Below are 11,861 nucleotides of genomic sequence, written 5' to 3' on the forward strand. Positions count from 1 at the left end.
ACCTAGAAACCAAACTAAAAGGAGTGGCGTTCGAGTCAAGAAAGAGAACGAGAAAATTTCCGTCGTGTGTTCACGTTCTCCAAAAAAAACCTTGAATTTTAGTCATTTCATGTTGTTTTTTTTTTTAAGAAGACGGCAAAGAAATGTACCACCAGGGCAGATAGATGTCTCTCCGCCCTGGTACCACAATAGGCCATTTTCATGATGGCGTCAATTGACTACAACTACCAGAATTCATTTTGTTTTCCTTTTCAAATTCAAATTTTGTAATCCCAGTGGAGAGCAAAGAACAATAGCTCTAATTAGCTGTTGTTTTTTTTAAGAAGACGGCAAAGAAGTGTACCACCAGGGTGGATGGATGTCTATCCGCCCTGGTACCACAATTCAAAACGCACGTGCAGAGCGATTGTTTTTGCTCATTAAACCTATTGTTTTGCGGCGGTGTTGTTGCCCTCGCTGTTGCTGTTGCTTAAGTTCTTTATTTCTTTTTCTGGGTGGGCCCCTCACATTGGATCTCATCATGAAACAGTGTTTCATTCGTACCCTTACCCTGTTGGGTTCTCTGTTATATCTACCCTAATTAAGTTGTGTAACAATCCCCTCTCACAAGATTTGTGAGAGTAGACTGCGAAGGTGCATGGTACGTCTGGGGATGTTTCCTTCGCGGTAGTTAATGACGAAACGCCGGCTATAATGGATTGGTAATACTTTGGCGAAATCCAGACATACAGGATTAATTGGAACGCCACGAAATTGTCGAAGACAAAAACAATATACGAAAACTTACAAGGTAGGATTCTGCCCGCGGCGACTTTGAACCTGAATAACTTTTTTTAATATTAGAGCAAACGGCATAACACTTCAGTACTTTTCCAGAAATTTATCTGGGAAGATTTTGATGTGATTAGTTAAAGTGTATTGGCATTGTCGTTACCACCGCAACCAATTTTTGACACAGTTTTTCAGAAAAATTGAAAATCCTTTCTTTTTAAATTACGAAAAATTACTTTTCTAACTGTAACTTTTATATTTTTGCCCATAATAGTGTTTCAATTTTGGCGCTTTCCTGAAGTTTTGGCCGCCATTTTGTAATCGTCACGCTATAACCACATCATAGGACGTCATTACTTCCCGTTTTGGACCTCAAAGGAAACATCTTTGGTCGTGCTATCTCTCCTCCAAGCCTCATTGTCATAGCTCTTATACTTGCGAAGTTAAGGAGGGGGAGGTTAAGAGTACTGTGTAACTAATATGACGGTAATCGTTGTCCTTTTATTTACCTGCATGAACTTCCACCGTTCTGCAAGTCAAAGTCTTCAAAGGTAACTATCAACGTTGTGCCTTCTGGGATTGGAACCCAATAAGTACAGTCCATATCGGGTGGGTAGTTGTTTGGATACCAAGGACTTGTTAGCGAATTGTTTACTACTGCACCGCATTCTACAAGAAAGGAAAAGTATATTATAATCAGTATCAAACTTGTTCTGGTATTACCAACCCAAAAAAACAAACAAAGTTAAAAGGCAATGAATAAAAAGGATGATCATCACAGCCAGTTTGGTGGTCGTGTCACAAGAGTATTGTACAAAGCTCACCACAGATCGCCTGCATTGGAGTTTTTGAACAGTAAAAAACACCTTTCTTTTCTTGCAAATTGGTACATTCTGTCTATGTCATGGGTAACGGCAATTGTAAAAAATATTTCTTATACATAATAGCTTAAAAAATGAGTATTCTCTGTCTCCTTACCAGGGATTCTCACAACAAACTTTTTCTCGTCTGTTCCATATTTGCTAGTGGCCCGACATGTGTAGTTTCCTTCCTCATTAACACGGACCCTAGCTGTGTTGGTTGTATTCACCAGTGTTGCTGAGTTCCTTATTATCGCTATATTTATGGGAGAAATCCCTGTGGCTGAACACGACAGAAAGGAGCCAACCGGAACAATGGAGGATGACCATCGCGAAACTACCTTGGGTAAAACTAATAAAAAGGAACGATTTAGAACTCTTAACACTCAACAGGGCACCTTTACTGAATACGCGTCGTAATGCAAAAGTATAAAATGAAATCCGTACTCAGGCAAAATGTTCCTAAAAGAAAAAAAAAACGAACAACTAATTTTCGCATTTGAAATGAAACCGACCTATTATGATAGTTGCAGAAAAAAATGGCACCGATAATCTTCCTTAGAGTACGGTAAAATCAGGATAAGTTACAAGTAAACAATTTTAAAAAGAGCTGAATTTAATGTAGAAAAGCCTTATGTCAAATTCTAGGTTGCTGTTTCATTTTAATCAAATTACAACCAGACTTTAAGTGGGGGGAATACACGTAAATTTGTCAAATGAATTTTCGTTGCCCCAAAATTTTGCAAGAAATGAGGGGAGTCCAAAGAAAATAGGAGACAAAAATGAATTCCTCGTTTGATTTCTTTTTTCTTGTTTTCTTTTGGATTGCCTCGTTTTCGTTATATGCCCTGAATATAGTTAAATGGAGCAATTCAATTATTTTTCCGGAATTTTGTCGTATCATAAAGTAAACCAAAAATCCACCCAAAATCCTATTTAGCCCCTTTATGGTTTTAGTCCTTCAATTGCGCTGTCTTTTTTTCTACTAAAAAAACTTCAATGACATCGTCTATGTGTCCTCACCATTGGTTACTGTGAACTCCCTTTCGTCACTTCCATACTCGCTAATGGCCTGGCATGTGTAGTGTCCCTCCTCTCTTACTTGGATGCTTGCCGAGTTTGTGGTGTTTACCAGTGTTGTTGAGTTCCTTATTATCGCTATGTATATTGGAGGAATTCCTATGGCTGAACACGACAATCTGCCTTGTGGAAACTCTCGCACAACAGAAGCTGGAAACCCTACCTTTGGTGAGACTAATGGAAGAAAAGTTCAAATCAGACAACACTTGACAGCACAAACAGAATCCACCTGTAATAATGCCATATATAAAGAACACATAAGTAAAGTGCTGGAAAACGAAAGCATGAGAGAAAACTAAATATCTCAATTGCAAAACAACTTACTTTATAACAAAACAACAAAAATGTAGCAACATCTCAGAGATCAGTATTCTGTGGGAGTGAGAGCTGGGGGCCTGCTTTGCAGAATTAATTTATTATTCTTTTTTCGCTATGCTTCCATTTACTATATTATTACACTTAAATATATATCTACTAGCGTTCTATCACGAATACTGTTCTCTTATTGGCTACACCACTCGCTATCTATTCTGTTGTAGATAGTAGAATGAGTAGCCTAACCGGGTGAGGTTTACCACAAAATGGCGGTCACCTCTTCGCCTTTTCGCAATATCTTTTTTGTTAAGTGCCTCAGTCTTGACATAAGCCCGATGGTTTTTATAAGATCTCCTCGCCATATCTGAAATGCTACATTTGTAAAATGAATTGCGTCTTCTTTAAGGCAAATGAAAGGATTTTGGATAATTACTAGTCGAGGCGATTCCAGAGAAGACAAAAATTGCAACGAAATAAGGAATTAAGATTTTTCACGGTAAGAAAAGGAGTCGAAAACAAGAATTAATTGAATTTAGTCTTGATGCATTGACACTTTTAAAAGTCGGCAATTTTAAAATAAGTTGCGTTTCACGGACACATTTTTCAAAAGACCCAGCTTCCAAAGAGCACTTTTACGTCCGTATATCTTTGATTATCATTTTACAATGCAAAAAACTCGACTCCATGTTCCAGTTTCGAGTGAATGCCAGTTTAAATTTTGAATGAGTTACAAAGGCACGCACACAGAAGCCAACGCAATGTGAACTATATATAACATTTTTTTTACTGAATAAACAACGTGAACCTGTGTTATTGCTAAGTTTTTGAACGAGTAGTAGATTTTTACTAAAACAATAAGATTATTCGCTATTGATTTCTATGCATGATAGTTGATTTGGGCTTGAACGCCCTCGTCAACTATCACGCCATTGAAATCTCGAGCTCATAATCTAATTGTTAAATATTAACACGAGACAAAGTTTTTGAGTCTCCTAGGTCTAAAGCATTCACTATGGTAATGTACTGTATTTACATAAGTTTGGATGTAGCATGCGCAGAAAGGGGGAAGGGGGCCACAGGGCATGAAAATTGAAGGTATAACCTCGAGGACGAACAAAAAATATAACATTGAAAGAAAGGACGGTAAAACGTGCTTTGTTTTCTTGATCTCGCTTAACACTTTCTCCTCGGCTCCTGGTCATATTCTAACTCTCTTTATTGTGCACGGCGGGCACATTTACTTCTTTCCGTTGGTTACTTCTTTGTTGCAACACGGTCTTATGTTGCAACAGGCTATCCAAAACATTTCCTTTCGGGTATGGCCGTGTGTCGCTTGACTGTGAAACTCCCGAAGAGCAAGCTAGTTATGAAATTTAAGTGTGGGTGGAGGTCACCGGTTGTTATAAGATGAAGGAATTATCGTGTCTAAATAAAATTAATTGAACAATCATACCTACAATGACATCTTACTAGAACTTTGCAGAATCCTGAAGTTTTTACGTGCCACGAAATAAATGTTTTCAGTATAAAAACGAGAAACATAACGAAATCTCAGTACTCCCATAAACCCAGCTGTTGTTAAAAGTGGAACATATGTGCTTTGCCATTTTGTTATACAACAAACCAAGCGACAGTATGCCTTTGTTTATAAAAGTGAATACAGACACTGTGCTTACAGCTTTTGTTTAGTTGTGTTTTTCTCTGATCGAAGGTTTAATCATGCGAGATGAGCCAGTGCAAGTCACCGAAGATTTGGACGCTACCTGATGTTTTAGTTGAGTATTTTCATGCCCAGATATTTTATATGTAAATTTGATTTAAAACAATACCTATTGTTGTCGAATTTGATCCACTGTCCTTAATGTGGAAAAGTATCCGAAATCCTTTCTCTTCGACACTAGAGTCTGAATGGAATGTTATGACTGCATAGTATCCAGTCACTTCAACCTTCTTCCCAGTCTTGTAACCACAGTACTTTCCGGACGACAGGTTTGTATCATTAGTGATCTTCAAATAGTCCCACCTGCAAAGAAACATATTTGTGCTTTATTTGAGGAATCGCATTGTGAAAGGTTTAGTTGCTGACTTTAATGGCTTCCTAGAAATGTTGCAGTGTGTCAGCTTGAAATTCAGTTAATGATAATCGGATAATATTTATTGCAGTTTAGTTTTGTCCTTTTGTTTTACTCTGGTTTAAATTTCACACTGCTTTGAAAAACACGAACAAGGAAAGTGCTCGAGGAACTCAGACTTATATCCAGAGTAAACAGAAGAAGATTCGCGATAAATCGGTTTCCCCAGAAACAACTTCCAAGCAACGCCTACAAAACTTCCGTACTAATCACTCAATTTCTACCCAAATTCGGGAGAAAATTGCGATTAATTGAAACAACATCACAGTTTTACCTCGAGGTGGGTGTGGATCACGAGTGAAAGTTGTTTTCAAAACCGACTTTTGTTCTGTCAATAGGAACTACTTGAAGTTTCTCAGTCGATTCGCAGCGATTAACCGGAGGTCATATCGAACAGCTAACGAGAAGAAAAAAATCAGCAAATTTCTGGGGCTTAAATTACATCTTGGTACATCTGATATTAAAAAATTAAAATAAAATGCTGTAATAAACCATTGCTTTTATAGTTTGCTAAAAGGAAATAAAAACTCTGGTTAATAAAGGCACATGTTGAGAAAAAATACAGTTTTACTGCCATAATCATCAAAAGGTTCCTTGCCGCATATTCCAAGGGAAAGAAGTCTTATTAGTGTGTTGTGAGTACGTTCCTTTAAGAGCTACAATTTGACCGGCTTAAACACGTAGAAAAAATAAATTTAGATATGCTAAAAATGTCTAATATCACACGGCAATTGTTTTTTGTATTTGCACACTAATGATGTAAACAAAAGCGAATTGTAGTAGATCGACACTCAGTTGAGTTGATACTCCTTGACCAGAGTCCCCCCTTTATCATGGTTTTTCGTTTTCAGTTGGAGCATAAAATTTAACTCAGGCGGAAATGTGTGAGTAGCCCTTAGGATTGGGGTACTCCCCGGTGACACAAGCTAAGTTCTATTTAGGTATGTGCCTCTCCAAAGGGTAAATGGTTAGTCTCAAACGGGTCCTAAATCTACCAATTTGATCAGAGGCAAAGTATACTTGAGTGTTTTTGTCTAAAAGTGGGTACGGTTTTAAGGAATCCCTAAGACGGTACGGAACTGTAGGTCTCTTATCTTCAAAGAAAAAGAGAGCAAGTGAAGTAACAAGGTCTTGGAACGCCAATCTCTTCATTAGCCTTCTTCTGATTGGCTTTATACAAAATCGTGCCCGCTGAAATTTTACGTGTTATCTTTAGCTTATGCTAGAGAAGTTAAATAACTTTGTTATTCAATCACCCTCTAATGGATAAATTAATATGCCTTGGACATATATTGATTGGACTAATTATGTAAGTTCAGCGCTCACCGCTGTACCTGTCATGGTAATTTAAGCAATCGTCATTTCACAGTTCCAGCTTGTAAAACCAGCACTTTTAAAGCTTAATCGTGCTATTTGGCTGAGGAATACTTTATGTAACTTAGCCATCCCTTGACCTCCTTAAAGTCGTTTTTGTTAAATAAGAATTCCGCCTTTGATGGCGACATGGTTTGCTCTTGGTCCTTAGCTCGTGACTGTCTGTGTCACAGGAAATATTTATATACTTGTATTTATACCTAGTTTATCTTCACCTATTTGTCGTGTATTCCTAATACGGAACTTAAGCAGCGACTACAGCAACGCCAGCGAAAACGTCACTTGAAAATATAACTTTTATTTCATTTGTGCTTATTGACGATTATTTCAAATCGTTCAACTTTTTTCATTGACGGCAAACTACCTAAAACCCAAACTGATAGGAGAGACGTTCGAGTTAAGAAAGAGAACGAGAAATTTCCCGTCGTGTGTTCCCTTTCTCCACAAAACCTTGAATTTGGTCATTTCACGTTGTTGTTTTGAAGAAGACGGCAAAGAAATGTACCACAATTTTAAACGCACGCGAAGAGCGATTGTTTTTGCTCATTAATTCTATTGTTTTGCGGCGTTGTTGTTGCCTTCCCCGTCGCTGTTGCTTAAAAGTTCCTTATTACTTTTCCGTTTGGGCGCCTCACATTGGATCTGATCATGAAACAGTGTTTTATTCGTACCCTTACCCTTTTGGGTTCTCTGTTATATCTACCCTAATTAAGTTGTGTAACAATCCTCTCTCCCAAGATTTGCGAGAGCATTGAGACTTGGACTTAGAAGGTGCATGGTACGTCTAGGGATGTTTCCTTCGCGGTAGTTAATGACGAAACGCCTGCCATATTGTATCGGTAATACTTCGGCGAAATTCAGACATGCAGGATTAATAAGAACGCCACGACATTGTCGAAGACAAAAACAATACAAGAAAACTTAAAAGATAGGATTCTGCCAGCGGAGACTTTTAACATGAATAACTTTTTTTTTAATATTAGGGCAAACGGCAGAAAACTTCAGTACTTTTACGGAAATTTTGATGTGATTAGTTAGAGTATATTGACTTTGTCGTTACCACGGCAACCATTTTTTGACACAGTTTTTCAGATAAATTGAAAATCCTTTTTGTTTTAAATGAAGAAACTTTTCTCACTGTAACTTTTATGTTTTTGCCCATAATAGTGGATCTTTATTGATTCTAATTACTTTTCGTTCAATTTTGACGCTTTCCTGAAGTTTTGGGCGCCATTTTGTAATCGCAACGTTATTACCACGTCATATAACGTCATCACTTCCCGTTGTGGACTTCAAAGGAACATCTTTGGTCGTACTTTCTATCCTCCAAGGCTCATTGTCATAGCTCTTATACTTGCGAAGTAAAGGAGGGAGAGCGGAATTCCCCCCCCCCCCCCCCCCCCTTAAGAAGACAAAAAAAGCTCGGTCTAGATAGGGTTAAAGACACTGTGAGAAAGTAAATTCGTCATGAATACTGTGGAACTAATATGATGGTAATCTTTATCCTTTTATTTACCCGCATGAACTTTCATCTTCCAAGTCAAAGTCTTCAAAGGTAACTATCAAGGTTGTGCCTTCTGGAATTGGAACCCAATAAGTACAGTCCATATCGGGTGGGTAGTTGTGCGGATACCCAGGACTTGTTAGCGAATTGTTTACTATTGCACCGCATTCTGTAAAAAAGAAAAAAGAAATAAAATCGGTATCAAACTAATCTTACTAACACAAAAACAAGCAAACACGTTTAAAAAGAATTAATCATAAAAACGAACAATTAGGTGGTCTTTTTGCGAGAGAATTGTACAAAAGTTCACCGCGGACCGCGTGCATTCTATTTTGGAATTAGAACAACACAGGTTTTTGGTTATGTAACAAATTCACAACGGAGTGTGAATGCACTTAAAAACGATTACAAATACGTCAGCAGTTTAGGATCACCGTAGTCCTCCTGGCTAAGGGTAACGATAAAGGATAGATTCTGAATAAAGTAATTGTCAAATTACACATAATTTGAACAGCGAATGGTTGAATGATACAGCTGGTCATTTCCTAGCTTACCCATAGGTTGAAGACTTGTGCAAATACCGAGTGTATATAACATTCTGCTGAATCTGTTCCCACAGTAATTTTGAAGTTGACAACATTCTTGAACACTAAAACATGTCTCAGTTAAAACGTCTCGCGTGGTTAGGCAACTTTGCAAATGCGATGAACTCTATCAGACCGGACATCACTGTAAGACAAACAACTTTTCAGGGTGGACACCATCAGATTTGCTGGAACCGTTTAAATTTCAGTTGTCTGTCTGTAACTAAGATCAATTTCATTAATGGAGCTTGTCCTCTGGATGTCTATTCTGAAGAGATTTTAGATTGTTTTGACTACGAAACGACAACTTTACAATCGACTTCTGAACGGCTCCGATATCCTGCACTATGCAAGCCAAAAAAAAAAAAAAAAAACGGTTTGCTCAATGGAGGACAAACGAGGACTCCGTAGACTAAAACTGTGAAAATCAAGTGAATACTTTGAAACATGTATTGACAATCTGGCAATTATTGTGGGCGATTTTTTTAGTATGATAAACAAATCGCCTGCTATGTTCCCGTTAAAAACTGATTCACTGCAGAGAGATTCTTCTCTGGGTTATCTGCTTACCAGCGTATAATTCAAAGAGATTTCGGTCATTTGATTCGAATCAAACGGTTCGCTAACAAGTGCGGAAAAGTACAGCAAACAAGGCGTAATTTTGCGATGGAAACGTTTTTAATTTAAACTGTCTTTTGAACAATAGATTAAATTGTACCATAATCGCTACACAGGAAAATTTCTATGTTTATAACTACAAAAGGCCTAAATTTCAAAACCACGGCATTTGAACAACGCCGAAGAAAGTCGACAATCAAACTAAATAAACGTTTTGTGTGCTTACCTTTGCCAAAGACACCACTGTTTTCATTCCATACCAGCACAGATAGTAAGAAAAACACTTCCGCGCTGAAGAAGCGCATAATTGTACAAATGGTTGATCTCTGCTATGTAACCATCATTCCTATAGATAGAAAGGGTAACGAAGAAACATCACTTCAAGATTAACCCACGTGTTGACCATCACCAGGTAAACTTTCAATTACTACTTTTTTTTTTATTATGCCAACCTCGTCTGATCAGAAGAGTACCTTCCATTATGTAACATAAAAACAATACACGATTGACGAAATAATTTGTGGATTTGGAAGGGACAGTTATACAATAATATATTGAAATAAATAATAGACCGAATCCATTTAAATTTGAATTTCAAGTACTGGTACAGGATTTCTTTTATGATCCGATATTTGCTGTGATCTGTTGCGCTTTTTAATCCATAGAATGTCAGTAACAAGGCAGTGAAAATTAAGAATCCGTTTCAATTATTAATTTTGTAGTCAACAATGAGCAACATTATAGACCATGTGAATTACGGCAAACAGGGATTTATGTGAAACGCTTTCATCAGTATCTATGAAAAATGTCTTTTAAAAGCTGTGGGAACCAAACTGACTAAAGTGTGCATTATGTTCAGGCAAACGCCAAGAAACTCTCAAGTGTTTTATCGTATGTCATCACTTGTCATTGTGATTTGCAATTCTTATAGATGTTTCTCGTATAGCATATCAAAAAACAGGTTGTTAAGTTTTGGTTTGTTTGTTTGTTTATAGTCGATGGCGCCTTAAACAGAATGATAAAGACGCTACAACGTCCAATGAAGCTGTCATCGATTAGAAAATTCGTGATCTTGAATCCTTCAATATTTCATAGGTTTGTATTCCTTTCTATTCAGAAATGTAATATTCAGGGAACTCAGTATGAGCAATACTGACAACAGTAAATGGGACTTACCCAGAAAAGGCTAACTGGCTACATGGTGATTATGGACAGTAACACACTACATCGTAAAGTGTTCCTGAAACAATAACAACAGTGAAATAGCGGTCTCAGATTATTTTTTCCCGAAAATATAGCATGATCCTATTTCTTAATTTTAATTTATTAACTTTTAATGTAAATTGATAATTCCAAACTGGCTCGTACAAGAAGGTTGCATAGCATGGGAGTAGTATACCTTCAGCAAAGATAAGCCCCGTTAGTGGATCCCCTTGGATCCCCTTGGATCCCCTTAATTAATATTCCTAAGCGTCGAGTCCATGACGTCATCTATTGTTATAACCTAGGGAAAAAATGTCTTCCTGCATACTAATAAGTGTCGAGGTTTACTAATGAGCGTCACTCTAGTACAATGAAAACAATAGATATGCCTAGGCTTGCCCGCTCTATACCCACCCTGATTGGATCTTAAGATTTATATTGTCTGGTTTGAATAAAAGCGCGCTCTCCGTTTAGTATTTTATTCTTGTCCCAAACTCCAGTAAATAATATATTTCAAAAATTGCTCCAAACATGCAAGTCGAATCGAGCGCTACACCTCTGTTGACAGAAGATAAAGCGAGTTCCTTACCCGGTCAGTTCTGCGCGTTTCATCCCCGCTCAACGTTAGAATTGGTAGAAAAAGCGCAAGGATTTAGCTATGTTTACTGTCCCGAGAAAATGTGCTTTATGTTTGCCCCTGCTTCAGAATGGAAAGAGGATATAGAGCGTATCGCACATCATACACACTCTGATGTGAAAATGTATGCAGCTCAGTTGGTCTGTGATTGTTCTAACAAGCTAGCATTGAGAAAAAGTAAACAACCCTGGAGCCAGGATCGCATGTTTCTGACGTGCCACAAAAAAGAGTGTAACTTTTTCATGTGGATAGACCAGCCAATATCGCATGCTATCAAGGAGCGCGGCTCTCATCATAGGGGGCCCACACAATGTGTCTGTGTAGCCGATTGTTATTATATAGTAAATGCACTCGATTTACCGTTTGCTTCACCTATAGCGATATATCGCTAACTATGTATACAAATCAATGATAAATAAACGTTGAATTACCTTATCTGTGGTATATAGTCGTCCTTTTACCTCAAAAGCGGTTTTTGAGCGATTTTGAAGGAGTTTGAGTTCGCCGTTGACTGTTCCATATATAAGAAGGAGAAGGGAGGAATCCTTGTTTTGAAAGGGTTCCAGCGCCGGAGCGATTTTTCCCCCAAAAAACGCATCGCTCCGCTTTTAAACTTTACAGCATAAAGGTCAAAAGATTCACAATTCTTCTCGTACCTTCCAATCGAAAATCCATCCAAACTGCCCGGAGCTAGTCCTCGAAGAAAATCAAAATCCCACAGTATTCGAGCGAGTGGAATGCGTAGCAAAATGCTTACGTGCCATTGTCTAACATCGTCCAATC

The 11,861-nt window shown here is 37.8% G+C and overlaps 1 protein-coding gene across 1 annotated transcript in view; it reads right to left on the reverse strand.

Moving 5' to 3' along the window:
• LOC146463400 (tolloid-like protein 1) overlaps positions 1 to 10,478 on the reverse strand; it is a 42,765-nt gene extending 32,287 nt beyond the window's left edge. The window contains exons 1-7 of the mRNA XM_085084477.1: positions 10,415 to 10,478; positions 9,465 to 9,584; positions 8,049 to 8,205; positions 4,856 to 5,049; positions 2,655 to 2,885; positions 1,750 to 1,983; positions 1,281 to 1,440 (exon numbers count right to left, since the gene is read on the reverse strand). Coding sequence (XP_084940603.1) covers positions 1,281 to 1,440; positions 1,750 to 1,983; positions 2,655 to 2,885; positions 4,856 to 5,049; positions 8,049 to 8,205; positions 9,465 to 9,543 — 1,055 coding nt within the window. The 5' untranslated portion in view covers positions 9,544 to 9,584; positions 10,415 to 10,478. The remainder of the gene's footprint in view (positions 1 to 1,280; positions 1,441 to 1,749; positions 1,984 to 2,654; positions 2,886 to 4,855; positions 5,050 to 8,048; positions 8,206 to 9,464; positions 9,585 to 10,414) is intronic.
• Between the last annotated feature and the right edge of the window lie 1,383 nt (positions 10,479 to 11,861).

This window comes from Pavona decussata, unplaced genomic scaffold (genome assembly GCF_977016875.1).
Source record: "Pavona decussata unplaced genomic scaffold, jaPavDecu1.1 SCAFFOLD_178, whole genome shotgun sequence".
Classification (NCBI taxonomy): domain Eukaryota; kingdom Metazoa; phylum Cnidaria; class Anthozoa; order Scleractinia; family Agariciidae; genus Pavona; species Pavona decussata.